This window comes from Tenrec ecaudatus, chromosome 6 (assembly GCF_050624435.1).
Source record: "Tenrec ecaudatus isolate mTenEca1 chromosome 6, mTenEca1.hap1, whole genome shotgun sequence".
In the NCBI taxonomy this organism is placed as follows: Eukaryota; Metazoa; Chordata; class Mammalia; order Afrosoricida; family Tenrecidae; genus Tenrec; species Tenrec ecaudatus.
The window spans coordinates 98,568,968-98,588,217 of NC_134535.1; the positions used below are offsets into that span (position 1 = coordinate 98,568,968).

The window sequence follows — 19,250 nt, forward strand, 5'->3', positions numbered from 1 at the left end:
AGCTCCATGTGTCTTGTCACCAGGGAGACGAAGCAGAGCATGTGAGTGTATGTGGCCTCCAGTGAGCTATTTATTTCCATGACACCTCCAAATGTGGTCATCAAGCTGCAATCTGATTGACAGGCTAGATTCCACCCCTTAGCAAGTTGACAGCATATTATGTAACTGCCACAGGATTGTAAATATGAAAAAAAAAAAAAAGCTTAAGTCTGTAAGAAATTGCTTAAAAAGAAAATGTTTGGGAAATGTTGATGGCAATATATGTACAAGTGTGTATAATAAAATTGAATGATGGATTGTGATAACATTTGTAAGAGTCCCCCAATAAAATGATTAATAAAAATGAGTAAAATTTAAAAGAAAAAAATATATGATATGTGAAATATATGCCAATAGAACTATTTTAATAGAACTATTTTTATTTGATTTGTTGACTAGATAATTGCCTGATTTTTATGAAGCAAACACTTGATTTTCTTCTGAAATGTAAAAAATTAATTTTAGCAGGATTAATCAATATACTTACTAAAGCCATCATAACCATTTCCACAGAAGGCATTAAACAGTTTCAAGTTTAGAGATACTTCCTTTCTTACCTGCTCTTTTTTTTAAAAAATCACTTTATTAGGGGCTTATACAACTCTTATCACAATCCATACATACACATCAATTGTGTAAAGCATATATGTACCTTCACTGCCATCATCATTCTCAAAACATTTGCCCTCCATTTAAGTCCCTGGCATCAGCTCCTCATTTTTTCACTCTTCTTCCCTGCTTCCCCTCCCTCATTAACCCTTGATAATTTATAAATTATTATTTTGTCATCTTACACTGTCCGATGTCTTCCTTCACCCACCTTTCTGTTGTATGACTCCCAGGGAGGAGGTTCTATGTAGATCCTTGTAATCGGTTCCCCCTTTCCACCTCACCCTTCTCCCTCCACCTTCCTCGGCCCCCCTACACTCCCGCCCCTATCTAGCCAATTCTACCTTACAAGTCTGGCTAGACCAGAGGATGTACACTAGTACAGATAGGAAGTGGAAACACAGGGAATCCAGGGCAGATGATCCCTTCAGGACCAGTGGGGAGAGTGACTTACCTGATCTTTTTTTTTTTTTTTTAACACAAGGCAACCATTAAAATTTCTATTTGGTATTTGCTTTTATGACCAGAAAAATTTCTGAAAGATGTTTCCTGCTATCTGAAATATAACATGTTCAGTTTAGAAACAGCAGCACTTGAACAGGCTCAGAAGTTAAGGTAGTAAAGCAGTAAACTGCTAGTTAAGCAGTAAAGATGAGACAAGTGAGGTCAGGTATGCGAAGCATTCATTTAGTCTAGACCTGTCCCGAACACCATAAAAATCCAGGTTCCCCAAAGATCTTTGCCCCTTAGAGGATTGCCACATTGCCTTCACTGAAGCAGGATGGCTCCAGGAGATTTGCCAGATCATTGCAGTAAGCCATAGGTCTCAGGTTCCAGAACCAAAACATATTGTGAAAACAGACACTTGCTTAACCTTACCTCCATTTAACACATTACTGCTCAGAGCATTATGTTAAAAATTAAATGAAAATACTGAAGTAAATAATTTCTCTAACCTCACGTTTCATTTTCTACCGTATTTCAGAAATACACAAAAATATTGGAACCCTTATATGAGCTCCTGAATAAAGGAAAGAACTAAAGGTGAGAAGTCCTTCTATTATGCATTCATGTAACAGCTATTCACTGTGAACTTATTACATGGATGGACTCTAAACACAACTGATAAGTTGATGAATAAAACAAAGATGCTGCCAGCATAAATCTTGCAGTCTAGTAGTGAAGATTGAGCATCTGTGTCCACAACACAAGGATTAGGCAATGGCCACGATTATGTAGAGACTGTCTGGGTCTTTACATCATACTAGCCAGCCAAGGAAATTCTCCTTGTGGAAGAGAGTATTGAAAGGAATGTGAATGACAGGAAGAAGTGAACCCCTGTGAAGATTGGAGGAGGGAAAGCCTGCTCCAGAAAGAGAGAAGGAGAGACAGACACATTTGTTTAAGAAATAAAAGAGACAGTATTCAGACCCCTCAACATTACCTGGGCAATTTTCAAATTGAAGTCCAAAACAGAACGGGCAAAATAATGATGTAAAGTAATGAAGTCGGACCAACAGTTTATAGTCTTTCTCATTCACACCCTCTCTTGGAAATCACCATTCTTCTAGAATATAGCAAGCATATTCCAAAAATGCAATACAATTTTCTTCTATTTTAAAGTATCATGTATTTTTCTCTTATTATAAATAGTGTGTTAGACTGGGTTGCCTAGAAAAACAAATCCAGTGACACTCGTGTGTGTGTGTGTGTGTGTGTGTGTGTGTGTGTGTGTGTGTGATTTTGTTTCTCTATCAAAAGATAGTGTCTGGAGTCTTAAAGGCTTGAAGTTAAACAAGCAGCCATCTAGCAGAGAAGCAACAAGCTCACATGGAAGAAGCACACCAGCCTGTGGGATCATGAGGTGTGTATGGGATTGGGTTACAGCCATCAGAAGACCCAAAACAAACAAACAAAAAACATATTGTTGAGAAAAAGGGAGGTCAGAGCAGACACCCAAAATCCACCTGCAGACAATGTGACGTCCCCTCACAGAAGGGCTGCATGGAAGAGAGGAGTCATCCAGGGTGCCGTAGAGCACCAAAGACACACACAATAGTCCTCTGGTTCCTTGAGGCTTCCTCTCCCCCCACTATCATCACCCCAATCCTGCCTTTCACTGTGGGCTCGACTGGAGCATGCACACAGATACAGATAAGAGCTCAGGACACATGGAATCCAAGTCAGATAAACCCCTTGGGAACAGAAAGGGAAATAGTGATACCAGGAGGGTAGGGGGAATGTGGGGAGAGGATGTGGGAAGAAACTGCAGGGGAAGGGAGTCAGAGGTTGGTGTAAAAGAAGAAAATCATAATAATTTCTAATTTATCGAGGGGTCATGAGGGTGGGAGCATGGGAGGAAGAGTAAAAAGAGGAGCTCAAATAGAATGTAAATGTTTAGAAAATAATGATGGCAACATATGTACACATATGCTCGATACAATTGATGTATGAATTGTTATGAGTCCCCAATGAAATTAGCTTTTAAAAATTTTGGTTCTGACCAAGTTACCTCCTTCAGGATCATGCCTTTTGCTCAGATACACCTGGGAGCACTCAGAGTCAAATTAACTAATCAACATATCTATAGGTGAGTGGCTACACTCAATTAACTATTTTTTGAGCACCTGCTAGTTATCTCATCGCTAGGTTTGGTAACAGAGGCAAACAAGATTTGTTAGGTACGTGGTCTCTGGTCTCTAATGAAACCAGCTTGTTCCCTTGCTTAAGTGTCTCAGGCCATCAGGTGAAAGATGTTACCTTTATTTATGTGGCAACTGTAGTGATCCATCCAGACGATCCTTGTATACGATCCTTGTATTTGATGTACTGTTCTCCTACATAGGCAGATTACACAATAGGCAAGGTAAGGCTGGGCTCCCTTGTTTTTACTTACTAATCTGCAGTGAATTGTTTCACATGTTTTCTCACAAGCAAGGTCAGCACTGTTTTCTTGTGCTCCATTCTTCATCTGTCATGAACAGAGTCACCTGTTTTTCACCATATTTAAAACAGGTGAACTGATTCCTTAGAGAATAGTAAATCAACACAAGTGAGAACCCTACCTTGCTTATTGGGTAACTCAACACTGCTCCGACGTGCTCAGGAATCATGATTCGAGGTGCAATCTTGAAAGTTTCAGGCACTATCCGCAAATAGCTCATTGCCAGCTCACCTGGTTTCCACCTCCCACACCACATTTGGGGGCTTTCAAGAAGAGGTTTCAGACCTAAACACATAGAATGCGTCTAAAAGAGCAGAGAAAATGAGCATCTGACTTAAATATAAGCACCTTCTTCATCTCCCTGCTGTGGAGACTCCCTGTCTAGTGGTTTCAGCACCTCCGTGCTCACATTTCCTTCTCCAGCCTTGACTCACTTTCATTATATGTGGCTAATGACAATGCTGCTGCTGATTGCCTTGGCAACATACCCATTTGCTGAAAGAGGAAATAAATTCTGGGGTTATTTTAAATTTTCTTATCTCGTAAGCCTTTTGTACTAATTTTAAAAATATTTTAAAGCAATAGATATTAATAGCTTAGAAATAGTAGCAGGAAAATATTTCATGAGAGAAGACACTCATGAAACTGCGTTAAAGTTGTTACTTTTCAAAAATAAAAATCAGAGTATTGGTGTCATTGATGTTCTTCACCAAAATAATTTCTGTTCTAAATATATACTTGGTTTTCTAGTACTTCCTGAGTTTGTTTAGATATTGACGCTTCTCTCTCCTCTGTATATATAGAGAAAATAATGATTATTCTGTGGAAGTTCTAACTGTAGATTTGAATTTTTTTTTTAAATCATCGCTCCAAGGCTGTAGTTTGTAAGTCAAATAAAAACACAAGTTTAAAACTCAAAACTTTCTGAATTCTCATGCTAGGTTCACACCAAAAGGAATTTTAGCCCCATAAGTCAGTTATCTGTTGCTTACATTCCACATCAACTTTCTTGGGTCCTCACTGTTATTTGTTTGTTTATTCGGGTTTGTTGGTAAAGGAAAGCAAAAATTTTAAATGCAAGTGTTTTCAAAACTGAACCAGAAGTCGGAAAAGTAGCTGACAGCAGAGCAGTGAACTATACCACACAAGTGTTCTTAGCATTTTATTTCCATGCTTCAATTTGTTGGCTAGCCGGCTACCTGTAACAGTTATCGCAGGGCTTGCTTACAATTTAGGAAGTTGGCTAGGAAGCTTCCCTGGGAAGCAGAGGACATGACAGGTCTTGCCCTCTGTTGGATTAGAAACACATCCAGACTACATTTAGGGGCACAAGCCAGAGTCCACATACTTCCTCACTCTGTAATTAACCACTGTAATTAACCACTGCTCCTGCATAGCCTACAGGGATCCTTTCAATGAGCTAGTATATTTATCTTATTTTCAAAAGAGTTCCACTGAATCATTGAATTCTGCAGGTACTTGAAAATGTTAAAACCTTTACCTTGGTTTAGGTTTGTTGTTAAATATTTACAAAGAATAGTGTGCTGCTAAATAGAATAACTAGAATACATAAAAATCTATGTGATTTTTTGTTGGTGATGGTGGTTGTTTGTTGTTTTTTTTCTCTTTTTGAAACCATTTTATTGGGGGCTTGTACAACTCTTAAAACAATCCAAGCACATTTGTTCTATGTGATATTGTTAATGACAAAAGTGACTAAAAGAATTTGAAAGTTTGAATAATTCTAATAGTTGTTGGATACTCATTATACCACGTAATGTATTAAGTGCTTTTATGCTTGATTCATTCATTCATCTGATATATTGTTTCCTATTTGCACTATTCAGCATCCTGGAGAACAGCAGTGAACAAAACATAACCCAAAGAAAGCTGTTTCAATTGGAAAGAAATAATCAACAATTAATATGTGAAACATAAAATATGTGTGATGATGAAAAGTGACACAAAGAAAAATTAAACAGAGAAGGGAGATAGCGAGTGGCTGGGTCCATAAGTTAGAGCACTGATAGTGTAGTGGTTATGCATTGGGCTGTGATCCGAAAGGTCTGCAGTTTGAAACTACCAACCGCTCCACAAGAGAAAGATGAGGCTTTTTATCATAGTAAACAATCTCTGAAACTCACGGGGAAATTCTCCCCTGTCGTATAGGATCACTATGAGTTGGCTTCAACTTTGTGGCAGTGAGTTTGGTTTGGAGTTCTGTGTCCAATTTTATTTAAATTAGTTGACCTGTGAACGGGAACCCCAAACAGATAAGAGACTCCAAAAGTGTTTCTCTGGGGAACATGTGTTTAAAGAGCTTTGAAAAAATGAATAGTTCTTATGTATCACTCATTGTTTACTTTCCACAACATCACTATGTGATAGCTACTGTTGTTGCTCCCATTTTACAGATAAAAATTGAGGCTAAAATATAAAAATGTTTGCTTAAGGCCACACTATTAAAAAAAATAAGGTGACCATTTCCTCTTCTCAAATCACTCAACTCCATAATAGTAACTTTTAAATATCCATGTGCCCTTAGCCATACCCACCAGGATAGGGGACTGACCCAGTGGTAGAATTCTTACTTTTGTGGAGAGACTTAAGTTGAAGTACACAAGTGGAGCCACCATCTATGGGTCAGTGGAGGCGTACATAGTTGCTATTAATACTGGACAAGTTTCAGCAGAGCTTCCCGACGGGGATCTACTTCCCAAAATCAGTCAATGAAAGTCCATGAAAACGTATCGATCACAAAGGTCTGGGGTCACCATAAGTTCAAGTCAACTCAAGAGCAGATTAGTAACAATCTTAAAAGATACTGAATGCAACATATCACACAACATTTAATTTGAGAAGGGAAAAAGTAAATTGTTTGGCTTATTAAAATAAATGACAAAAAACCCTCTCTACTCCCCTGGAGGAATCTAGATAGTTTCAAAGCCCTTATAAATCATGTCTCTCCAGGGACAAATGAGAAATCCTTTAGCAGACCCTGTGAGGGTGGATCCTGAAATTGGCTCCCAACGCCACAGGTTTCTGGGCTGCCTGAAAAGTGTGTGGGGAAGGCAAGTGCAAGAGGAGCAGGGCTGGGGTGGGAGCGAGTAGGAACCGAGACTGTTGTTGGAAATCTGTACAAGCACTTCAACTTTTCCCCACCCTTCTCTTTGCAACCACGTGGAAGCATGAGGGTCACAGGTTTACATCTGGCTATTACCATGACTGAGCTCTACGCAGGGATGATTCCATTAAAGACTAATCCTTCCTGGAAGGGGAATTACTCCCCCAACCTGGAATTCCTTCCTGGAAGGAATTACTCCACCAACCTGCCATGCGCATATCTCCCACACAAGCAGAGTAGTATCGCCTTAGCCAGGTGATTGAGAATCCAGGTTTTTAGCCCCCTGATCTCCTCTGCACCCCTCAGAAGTTCGCCTAAGAAGGAAAGCCACGTATGAGTGCATTAGGTGTGTATGCAATACAGTAAAGGGTTTGGATAGGAAACAGGGGGAGGTGGAACTGTCTGTCTGCAGCCACCCCAGACCTGACTAAGTGGAGTCTTGTTGCCATTGAATGATTCAGAGAAAAGGAATATACAAACGCAAACAAATAAAGGGAAGATCATTTTACTTAATACAAGGAAAAATGTTTGTTTGATTTTTACTTTCTGACTCTCAAGCCTGAGGGAGAAAATCACGACCAGTGGCGTAGGGCGTCACCTTTGAGGTCAAGGATCCTTTCTGCCAGCTTCTCGTTCTCGCGTGTAAACATAATTACCAGCATGATAAACATCAGTTGTGGAAGCGAAGACTGAATATCAGGGGCCCTTTTCAGGGCTCCCCTCCAGAGAACCTGTCATACAGAGGACTTCATCGACGCCAGTTAGCACAGGGCTCTTTAAAAGTTCGCCTAGTAAAAGGTGGCTCTTCCCTTGCGCCCCATTGGATTTTTCCTGCGTGGGTGTGTTCTTAATAGCCGAGTGGGCGTGCAAGAGTGCCCTGGGTACACTTTGTGTCTCTGCAAGAGAAAACGGCAGCTCTCCATGAGGAAGAGCATATGTTTCTGGGGAGCATCTGTGCAAAAGTACACCGTCTCCGAGTTACACGTGGGGGGCGGGGTACTTTTTGGAAAGTCTTTTCATTCACGCATGTCATGTTCCTCGACAATGTCCGCTCCTAGTGGCCTGTCCCTCATACTGCCCTGACCAAATCGCCTGCTCGCCCTCACGAGGTTCAGGCACAGCACGGCCCGTTCCTGGGTCTGGTAGAGCCTGACTAACCAGATGAACCGCTCCCCAGAGGATCCCCGCGGCCAGCCGCAGCCTGGGCGCAGAGGTGACTCTCCAGGTCTGCCCGGAGGGCGGCTCCTCCCGGGTGCAAACCGAAGCCACATCCTTTCCGCGCGCTGGGCGCGCCCCTGCCCGTGGGGAGGTTGACACAAAGGGTGCGCGCGCCCTCGTCCGGGGGAAGGAGGCCCCCCGGGCGCCGAGGGTCCGCGCGTACCACATAGCCGGCCTCCCGTTCCCGGGCCCGAGTGCGCGTGCCTGGCCGGAGCCGCGCGCCCTGCCCTCCGGGCGGTTGCGCGCTGCGCTCTCCCGGCGGCGCTCGGGGCCGGACCTCTCGGCGGGGCGGGGCCGGCGGCGGGGCGGGGCGGGGAGGGGCGGGGTTCGAGTCCGCGCCCCCGGCTCGGCCGGCTCTCGGTCCGCAGGTCTCCCGGCAGGCGAGCGGCTCGGTACCCCCGGCGGCCCCATGGCAGTGCCCGGCTCCCCGGCGGAGTGCGGCTATATCCGCACGGTCCTCGGCCAGCAGATTCTGGGCCACCTGGACAGCTCCAGCCTGGCCCTGCCCTCGGAGGCCACGCTGAAGCTGGCGGGGAGCAGCGGCCGCAGCGGCCAGGCGGCCAAGAGCCTGCGGATCCAGGAGCAGGTGCAGCAGACCCTGGCCCGGAGGGGCCGCAGCTTCGTGGGCAACGGTGAGTAGCGCCGCGCCGGTCCCTGCGCCGCCGCCGCCGCCCGCGCCGCGCAGCCCCAGCCTCTCGCCCTTTCCTGCTTCCCTCCCGCCCTCACCCTCGCCGCGCACTCGGACTCGCTGCTCCCTGGGTGCGGAACCTGGAATTCCGCCCACCTGTTGCTCCGGCTCTTTTCTGTGACCCATCGCGTCTCCGGACTCCGGAGGGGCTTCCTTGGAGAAAGCACTTTTCTCCATGGCCTCTTGTCCAGCTTTGTCACATGCGCATCTGTGTATGGTACGTGAACATGTCTGTGTCGAGGAATTCAGCCCAAGGTTTGCACCCCCTATTTGACCAGCCCCACCTCCCGCCCCCGCCCGAGCTGGCAAGGAAGACTTAATCTGGAGGCGCAAGGTGTCCGGAGACACTTCGCAGTTCCATTCCCAAATTTTATCTGCATGGTCATTTTTTCTGGGAAAAAGCGCTCTTTACTTTATGAGACGTCTAAAGAGTTCATGACCCCCATAAATATTTGGGTGGTGGGGAGAAAAGACCTGAAATTCAGGGCACTCCACCCAGGGCCATGGACTGGAAGCAAGTGGCTAGGGCCTGGGAACAACCTCACCACCTCGTGGAGGCGGAGGAGGAGGAAGGGGACTTTGACCAGTGTGGCAGTTGCCCTTCCTGGCTCTCTCCCCTCGCCCCAGGTTCTGTCCACTGAGCATCGACGCTCTCCATAAAAACAGTTCACCCTGAAATAAAAGGCTAAAGACCCCCCAAAAAAGCTGTAAAGGACAAAGAAAGAGGGAAGATAGCAAGTCAATAGTGAAAATCCAAAAATATAATGTATCATTTTCTTCCGAAAGAAGAAAAAAAAAAGTGACCAGAATGGCACGGTAGCTCTTTTTCCAGTTATTTTTTTAAAATAATGTCTTTACTCATTAAAGTACTATGTCATTTTGTTATTAAAAAACAAAATCGAGCAGTTTGCTTCTTGCAATGCTTCCCTGTTTTGCTAAGAAATAATTGGGGCAGTTGCACGTTACTTGATAATTTTTCCCCATTAGGGAACAAAACCTATGTTATCAGACCCAACTACAGATTAAAGCAGCCAAGAGTGGGAATCTGTAGTGTCTTCAATATGTGTTAAAGAATTTTTAAAGAATTAGGCAGTTAACATTTGCATTCTCCAAAGGTAAACAAACAATGTTTAATGAAGATAACCAACATTGTTGCGTGCCTGGTTTGTGTCAAGAATTAGACAACGCTATTTGCTAAATTACCTACATTTTCCAAAACACTTTTAAGTATTTTAACCTCCATTTTACAGATGGGGAAATTAAGCAGTTAAGTAACAAATTACTGCAGCCAGAAAATGGTATTTAGACTCCAATTAAACATTTGGGTTATCAGTACAAAGTGAAATGTATTGAAACCAGAGTCTGTCTGGGTCCCTGTATGGTTCCGTTTGCACTAGATTGCTAAATTAAATGGTGGCCGTTTGAATACTCTCTGGTACTGTAGGAGAAAGGCCCGCCAACTACTTCCATAAAGATTACAGCCAAGGAAAAGTGTGTGGAGCAGTTCTACTCTGTGACACGTGGAGTTGCTCTGAATGAGGGATAAGAATCACTGGCGCAGCAGTGAGTTTGGTGTTCTTGTTGCTGTTTAAATCTTTGACACCTCTGGTCTGCCCTGCCCAGCCCTGGATAATTTCCTTTTCTACTACACTTCCTGTCTCCTCTGAACTTCCTGTCTATCTTCTCATTTATCTAGAAAAGGTGTTAGCTAAAGATAAAATACATAAAGTCAGAATGAAGATAACAGCCATTCGTTCGCACCCACACGCACCAACTGCCGAATCCCAGGTGTTGCAGAAACTTTCCAAGCTGTGACCATTCAGAAGCACACCTCCAGGCCCCTCTTCCAACTCTGCCAAAGTTACTAAATTCTTTACATTCCAGGTACCCTTGGCCCTGAAGAGTGAGCTTTTGAAGAACGCTTTAGTTTTTTTTCTAATGGTTCCTTTGTTTATGATCTCTGACTAACAAATAAACATTCACTGACAATCCCATCTGAAGTAACAACCCTCTTTAACAGGCTTCTTTCCCCATCATTCCCCTTTCCACTCACCTTGCCTTTGTTTTCTTGCCCGGCAGTCTGAACCATGACCCTAAGTGGACTCTTTGTCCCCTCCAGGATGCAAGCTCCTTGTTATCAGATCCACTGCATGCTTTGTTCATGACCCCATATTCGGTGCCTACCTGGTACTCAGCACATACTGAGGGCCTACTGTTTGTTTTGTCACATGGTAAAGTTAATAAATAATGTCTACCTATATACAAGAATTCAGGAGCTCTGGTTGTGTAGTGGGTCTTGCGTTAGATTGCTAACCACAGGGTTGGTAATTCAAAACCAGCAGGCTCTCCACAGGAGAAAGATCTGGCTTTCTGTAAAGATCTACTCCTGTAAAGATTTAGTCTCAGAAACCCACGGGAGCGGTTCTACTCGGTCCTATCGGGTCAAAATGAGTCAAAATAGATTCGGTGGCACTGAGTTCCTGTCTGAGAAAGGCCAAAGAGCTTGTATTTGCCTGCAGCCCTGCACTCCTGGTAGGGGGTGGGGGGGTGGAATCTGAGCAGGGATAGCTTTCTAATGGATGGTGGGATGTTAAGCATCACAAGTAGAAAAAATGAAATAAAAATTTGAAACATATAAACTAGAGTTCATCCCAGCAAAGGACATAAACATAAAGGGGTTGTTGGACACAAGTAGCCTTCCTTGGGGAGTGTGGGCTACCATGGGGTAGGAGACAGCATTGTCAGATTGGGAGAACAGAGAAAGTGGCATATTGGATCCACAAAGGACTTCTGTTCTTTCTCTTTGCAATATAGCAGTAATTCATATAGAGCATGAACTGTAACTGCGTCAGAATGCTGGAGTCCTTCTGCTTCTACTTTACATGTAGGGGTTAATATTGGGAATGCTCTAACATTGGGGAGTTCATTCTCAACTCTGATCCCAGAAGATCCAATCTCTAAGTCCCCTACCATTTCCCTTTTAATAAAGTTCAGGTGATTCTAGGAGAGTGGTCAGGGTTAGGTAACATAGAATTCAATTCCTTTGGCAGATAAACAGATAGATGATAGATAGAACTCCTAAATTTAAATTTCAGAGACTAGCTAAAAACCAGGAGGACTGAGAGCAATTTTAGACCCATCATTTTACCCCTTCACTCAATATACCTGTAGGTCCAGGGCCAAACTGACACAGAATCAGCTTCTTCTGTGTGGTGGACACATAGAATATACACTAAATATTATTTCTTATCAACCAAACATTCAATAAATGGAGATACCCTCACTGACATTAAGTCAAGTCCAACTCATAGTGATTCTATAAGACAGGTAGAGTAAACAGAAATGTGCTGTTTACTGGAGTAGAAACCTTCTTCTTTCTCCTGTGGAGCAGCTGGTAGTTTTGAACTGCCAATCTTACAGTTAGGAGCCCAATTCATAACTCGCTACACCATAGGACTCCTAAACTGGAGGAACTAGAGCCCTGAATGCAAGGAAAGAGAATGCTGTTGCGCATCTACTTGTGCCTACCCTGTTGTGCAATATGTTAATACGTAAATTCTATGATATTCTTAAATAATTATATGAGATAGATACAGGTTTCTATTTTATATGAAAAAAATGAGGGCTATGATTACACAGTTGAAAGTAAATATGCTTACATTTTTCTTAGGCTGTATTTTAACAGTTATTGTTGGCTTCATCCTTAACTCATGTATGATCTGTTTCTCCCCCTCTCGCCCCTCCAACTTGACTCCACCCCACCCCCAATCAGTGGCTTGATAAACCTAATACAAATCTATTGAATATGTTCTTCACCCTGGGTACTGTGCAGGCACCAAATGAAACCTGGATCCTGCTTGCTTTAAAGCAAGGAGTTTGAAGTCTGAAGAAAGAAAGCTCTGTCTTAAAAAAAATGCAAACCAAATATAGAGCAAGCCAAAAACACAGTTAACACATGCGGTTTGGAAGTATGGGTCAACGTTACTTTTATTTTTGTTCCTGGTGAATTGGGCGAAGGTTTAAAGAGCAGATCATCAGTTTTCCACTCAACATTCATACACATTGTGTCTCATGTCCCTGATAGTGGTCCCCATAAAGGTAACATGGCTTGATCCCACAGCTTCCTGCCTTTCCCATTGGTATTCCTCTTCCTTTGCTAACCCTTCTGAACTCTCTCCTTGGGTGAGCGCTGCCCTTTTGGTCTTTCATGGGTCATTATTCCATGAGTGATTATTCCATGCATGTTCCGTTTAGATAAAGGAAATTTGGGGGAACTTGGAGGGCTTTTGATCTAAAAAATTCAACAGGGTTAAGCATAGGCAGGTGTGGTTGGAGGAAGAGGACTCTAGGAAGGAAACGCATGAATATTTCAGAGCGCTCTCCAGGCTGGTGTAGTGGGACAAAGGACACTGTGAATGGTGCTTCTGCCCTCGGCTTGGTGCAATTATTTGAGTGGGTCTTCCAACTAAGACCCAAAGGATTTGAAATACTCTGATTACAACAGCAGCTTCCCTGCAAGCCAAAATATACTCAGCAGCCTCACAATGGTGAGTGTCAGGCAGAGCGATAAGGCAGCAAACAACCGGGACTGCCTGTAAAGCCTCACCTTTCTGAGACTCCATAAAAGGACATTGTGGCTCCAGAGGAATTTAACATCAGCCTTCCATGGGAGAATGACTAGGAGTGGTTTGAGTTGGCAGTTTAATTAAGGTTCTTTGCAGAGGCACTTGGGGGTTCATGCTGATTGTCTTGTTTTTATTATTTCCTTATTACTCTTATGTTTATAAAGTTGAAATAGATTAGTGATTATTGGAAAAAGTGCTGTCCAGAAAGGTCCCTCTAGCAACACAAGAACACCTGGGCTGGAAGCAACCCTGGTGCTTGCTACAAAGTAAGTTCCGAGGGGTTGGAATGCTGCCTATAAGTTAAAGACCCCCAAATTTACTGGCATCTACTGGAGTCCAACCCATAGCAACTCCATAGGGCAGGAGAGAACTGCCCCTGGGGGGTTTCCAAGACTGTTTACAGGAGTAGAAAGCCCAATCTTTCCACTTCGGAGTGGCTGGTGGTTTCAAACTACTTACTTTATGTTTGGCAGCTCAACTCATCCACGATGACATGAGGACTCCTTCCCTGTATATAGGGGGGCGGGGCGGGGCAGATAATCAACTTAATTTGTCGATAAATACAACCTCCAGCCCCCACTAAGGTCTGTAACTCTTCATCTTCTTCCTAATGCATTTGCTTAGTGGGTGGTTTTTATTCTAAACACTCCTGTGACTTTTGACAGTGTTTTACAGGATGCCGAATATTTTACGGTTGGCTGTACCTCACTCGGAGCCTTGGTGGTGTAGTGGTTATTTATTGGCACGTGGTCTACGTGGTCAGTAGTGTGAACCCACCAACAGCTGTGCAGGAGAAAGACTGGCCTTTCTACTGCAATAAACAGTTTCCATCTTGGAAACCCACAGGGAGTTGGTCACTGTGGGCCTGTAGTCACTCAAGGACAGTGAGTTTGGTTTTGTTTTCGAGTACTTTACTGGTGTCCTAATTGCTTAGTGATATTGTGAAAGGAATACGTACAAGGAGTACCCCCACAAAAAGAAGGAAAATGTCCAGAGCGAGCATCAAGCAACTCACTGTGAGTTAGTACACCCAGTGGCATCACCTGGGAAGCTTCTCTCTAGTCACAGTGGATTTTTTCATAAAAGCAGTTCACTGGAGATCCCTTGCAGAGAGTCTCAGGGAGGAGACGAGCCAGACAGGGTGCGATATAGCAACAATGAAAAATTCAGCTTTCCTCTAGTTCCTAAATGCTTCCTCCCACCCACCACCCACCCCACTCCCACTATCATGATCCCAATTCTACCTTGCAAGTCTGGCTAGACCAGAGGATAGACACTGGTACAGATAGGAACCAGAAGCACAGGGAATCCAAGACAGATGATCCCCTCAGGACCAGTGGTGTGAGTAGCAATACTGGGAGGGTAGAGGGAGGGTGAGTTGGAAAGGGGGACCCAATAACAAGGATCTATATGGGACTTCCTCCCTGGGGGATAGACAACAGAAAAATGGGTGAAGGGAGATGTCGGACAGGGCAAGATATGACAAAATAATAATTTATAAATTATGAAGGGTTCATGAAGGAGAGAGAAGCAGGGAGGGAGGGGAAAAAATGAGGACCTGATGCCAGGGGCTTAAGTTGCGAGCAAATGTTTTGAGAATGATGAGGGCAATGAATGTACAAATGTGCTTTACACAATTGATGTGTGTATGGATTGTGATAAGACTTGTATGAGGCCCTAATACAACGATTAAAAAAAACGCAATTTCACTTGAACCTCATTTTTTTGTTATGGCCTATTTTAGAGAACAGCATGTGACTATGAAATTTTCCTGCTCTGGAAAAATGCCACAGATTTTTGATGTTGTGGTGTTAAACACAGATTACAAGGACAGTGCTATGGGAAAAACGCAAGTGTACAGTGGTTTCTCATTTCAAAAAAGGTGAAATGTTGATTGATGACAAACCTGGTTCTGGACATCCATCGACTTCCCAAACAGATGAAAATGTTCACAAAAATTATGCACTTGTGCTCGAAGACCTATGACAGATCGTTGAAGAGATGGAGACATTATCTGGTCTATCTTGAAGCTTGGTTTAGCGAATTTTAGTGGAAGATTTGGGAATCAGAATAGTCATTGGGAAATTTGTGCCTTGGGTTCTGACAGACCAGGAAAAAGAGTGTTGAGTGGAAACATGCCGTGCTCGGAAAGAACAACTCCGAAGTGACCCAGACTTTTTTCCCAAGGTCGTAACTGGTGATGAGACGTGGCATTATTCTTATGACCCCGAAAGCAAACATCAGTCAAGCCAGTGGAAGCTGTCATCGTTACCTTGCCCCCAAAAAGCTAGTCCAGTGAAATCAAAGATCAAGATGATGCTCATTTGTTTGTTTTTTAATGTGAGGGGGAGGGTACGTTTGACTTTTCTTCCACCCGGACAGACTGTTAATCAAGCTTTCTATTTAGAGATTCTGAAAAGATTGCATAACAATGGGTGACCAAAAAAGGCCTGATTTGTGGCAGAGGGAGGACTGGTTTTTGCTACCATGACAATTCACCTGCTCATGCAGCCATCTCTGTACACCATTTTTTAGTAAAAAACATCATGGCTCTCTTGCCCCACACACCTTACTCACCTGACCTCATTCCGTGTGACTTTTTTTTGTTTCCAAGAATGAAGAGGGACATGAAAGGACAATTTGATGATGTAGGGGGAAAAAATGAAGGAAGTGCTGTCAGGCATCCAAGCAGATGAATTTGAAAAATGTTTCCAAGAATGGACTCACAGATCTGACAAGCATATTAAGTGTGGAGGGTACTTTGAAGATGATAAGGTGGTTTTTTAACACACAAACAAATAAATAAAACCATTAAATCTATCACTTTGAAATTTTTTTTCCGGTGTTTTTTGGGTACCCCCTCAATTGTAGAGACTTTTATTTAAACTGCGTATAAAAATCACAGAAAAGACATTTAGTAACGGCCAGTATTCGCTAAGAAGAAATATTAAAGGTGCCCATATGTTTCCTGTTTATTACATCTGAAATTATTACTAATTTACTTATTAATGGTAATGTAATAGCTGCCATGCGATTCACGTGGTCAGCAGTTCAAAACCACCAGCAGCTCCATTGGAGAAAGACTGGGCTTTCTACTTCTGTAAATAGTAAAGTTTCCAAAATCCTTAGGGGGGTCACTAAAAGTTAGTCTTGACTTGATAGCAGTGGGTTTGAGTTACTTCTTATTCAGTATCTCCCTGGAGTACCCAGACAGGGAAAAGGTTATGTTTAAAATCGCGTATGTAATGCTTATAAGCCATAAGGAACAATATATCCTAGCAACATTTACAACTTCTTTGAAAATCTGCAATAAAACTTGTGGCAAGCCATTTACTCAGATGCCTTCCCTTGCCAAGGTGCTGTGAATATCCTCCAACCCAGGCAACTCAGGAAAAAAGACTGACATTTCACTGAGGGTCGGAAAAAAGAGAATTTAATAGGTGTTAGTTTGGGGGCGGGAGAGAATAGGTATTATTCAGATGATACCTGATTTCTTGATTTACCAAAAAGGAATTCCAGGAATGATGTGCTCCTGGGAGTGAGGTGGTGGTGTTCCAGAGAGGAGGAGGGGCTGGGAGGGTAAAAGAGTCAGCTGGTGGGGAGATAGGAAGCTATGCGCCTCTGAATCTAAGGGGCCACGAGATTTCATGGACCTCTGTGCTTGATCCCGCGGGCTGCTTTTTGTTCTGTTCTAACAGGCTGATGACAGTAGGTGCAGAAAAAAGTATGTGTCTTTTTAAAGAAGACCTTGTGGTTATAATGACAGGAAATAGAACATTGGAATGGTGATTACAAAAAATAAACTGCACATTGCTCGATGACACGTTTTAGGCGTGGAGTTTAAAATATAGAACCCGGAGTGACATTGTTTGATTATGAAAGTGCTTTGCTCTCTGTGCCACAGATTACGTGCAGGAAATCCCCTTAAAGGGAAGAACACGATTCAGTCTAGCTTTTTAAAAGACTCCAGTAAGGTTATCTATACCCTGTTCTAATCATGGGGACAGACTCGTGATATTCTGGGTATCCGTGGCTCACAGTGCCTCGCTCTCTTTCAGTGCTGCTTTGGTTATTAGGTTTGAACACTCCTTTTCTCCTTCATGTACTGAGGCGATAATTATCAACATTGTTTTATTTTCCAGTATAGTTTAATATTAATAAGAATTTCTGATCTAACCCATAAAAACAATTCAAGATCTTTGGTTTCTTTTTTCTTCTCTGAGAGAAGCAGCACATTATTAACACTCATCTGTATTATTAATGAAATGTAACAAATGCATTGCTAAAACTTCTGAAGTTTATAAATCAGACTTGATGAAAAGTGCTTGTAATACTCATGAGTCATTGGGTCCAACACAGATGACACTCAAAAGTTTTAAATTATGCAGTTTTACAATGAGTGCTGAGCTCCATCTGTTTTGTGCAGTATGACTATTCGCCTAGAGAAATAAACAGTTCGAGGCAGTGAAGGAAGCGGGGACAGACAGGAAGTGATATCACTACCTTACTGCCATTGAACCGATTCTGAGAACTGCCCCTTTGGGCTTCCAAAACTAACTCCTCGTCTTTCTCCTGTGGAGTGGCTCGTGGGTTTGGACTGCTGGTTTGCAGGTAAGCAGCCCAATGTGCACAGCCCGCTTTGCCACCAGGGCTCCTGATGATACGTGAGGGGACCAGTCATGCTATTAAAGGGAACAACCCCACTCTGTTGACTTACTATATATGGTAATCAACAGAACTTTCAGTCCTCAGAAGCCCTCGTGGCTTTGTGCTGGACAGCAAATTGCAAGGACAGACAGTGGTTCTAAACGCACTAGCCCATCCATTGGAGAGAGACGAGGCTACTGGCTCTCATAAAGATTTACATTCTCAGAAACCCTAATGTTTGTAGGAATCTATTTGGTGGCAGTGGGTTTGGTTGTAATGTGTTTTAAAATGTTTGCTTTTTGCCTTTTGGGTAAATGCCATTAATGGTGATCTGGAAATGAATATTAAAACAGTTGTAATTTTTTTTGGCGTAGTCTTTTTAAGAAGACCCTGAGACCCCAATATATACACCTAGATAAATACACATATGTAAGGGGAAACATGAGCATATAAAGACACAACACATCATTTCAAATAACCTCTTTCTTCATATTAGTTAAATCATCAGCTCTAGGTGTAATAGTATTAGTTGGTCAACTCCATCAGTGATTCGTTGATTTCCAGAAGAAAATGTTGCCTATTAACTTCATTGTCTGTTGAGTAGATGGCACCTCACAGTGACCCTGTAGGAGAGGGTAGAACTGTGCTTTGGGAGCAAAGCAGGCTGCCACATCTTTCTCCCACTGAGAAGCAGCAGGTGTAGCGGTACAAATGACCAACTGCTTAGTTATCACCCAGAGCACTTTAACCGCTGCAACACCAAGGCGCCACATTATTTCTACTGAAGCTTTACTCTCTGTAGCCATTGGGGTCGTTGGAGAGAGGGGATCACATCAGAACTATTTCATCTTGATACATTTTCTTTGAATAAGGGTAATAAGCAGGAACTTTTCTTGAAAGATATGAAATAATACGCACTTATTTTCAGGTGCCATTGAGTCAATTCCAACTTCCAGCAACTCCGAATACAGCAGAACAAAGCCCCACCTGGTCCTGCATCATCCTCACAATTGTTGGCCTGCTTGATCCCGCTGTTGTTGCAGCCACCGTGGCGACCCACCTTGTCGTGGGCCTTTGCTTTCAGCTGCCCTCCTACGTCACCAAGCCCGGTGTTCTTTCCTAGGCAGTGCTCCTCCTTGATGACATATCCAAGGGAGGGGAGGGCAGTTGCCACAGTCCTCCGCAGTAGTCTGGCTGTACTTCTTCCAAAACAGATGTGTTCATTTCTTCTGGCCGCCGGTGATATACTTAATATTCTTTGAAAATGCCATAAGCCAAAGGCATCAGTTCTCCTTCAGTCTTCCGTATTCATTGTCCAGCTTTCTCACACATAAGAGACAATGGAAAATACCATGG

At 43.2% G+C, this 19,250-nt stretch overlaps 1 protein-coding gene across 1 annotated transcript in view; it reads left to right on the top strand.

The window, feature by feature from the left end:
• The first annotated feature begins 8,265 nt into the window (after positions 1-8,265).
• The window catches only part of PKP2 (plakophilin 2), a 107,346-nt gene continuing 96,361 nt past the window's right edge, over positions 8,266-19,250 (top strand). The window contains exon 1 of the mRNA XM_075551892.1: positions 8,266-8,566. Within this exon, the coding sequence (XP_075408007.1) occupies positions 8,344-8,566 (223 nt within the window). The 5' untranslated portion in view covers positions 8,266-8,343. The remainder of the gene's footprint in view (positions 8,567-19,250) is intronic.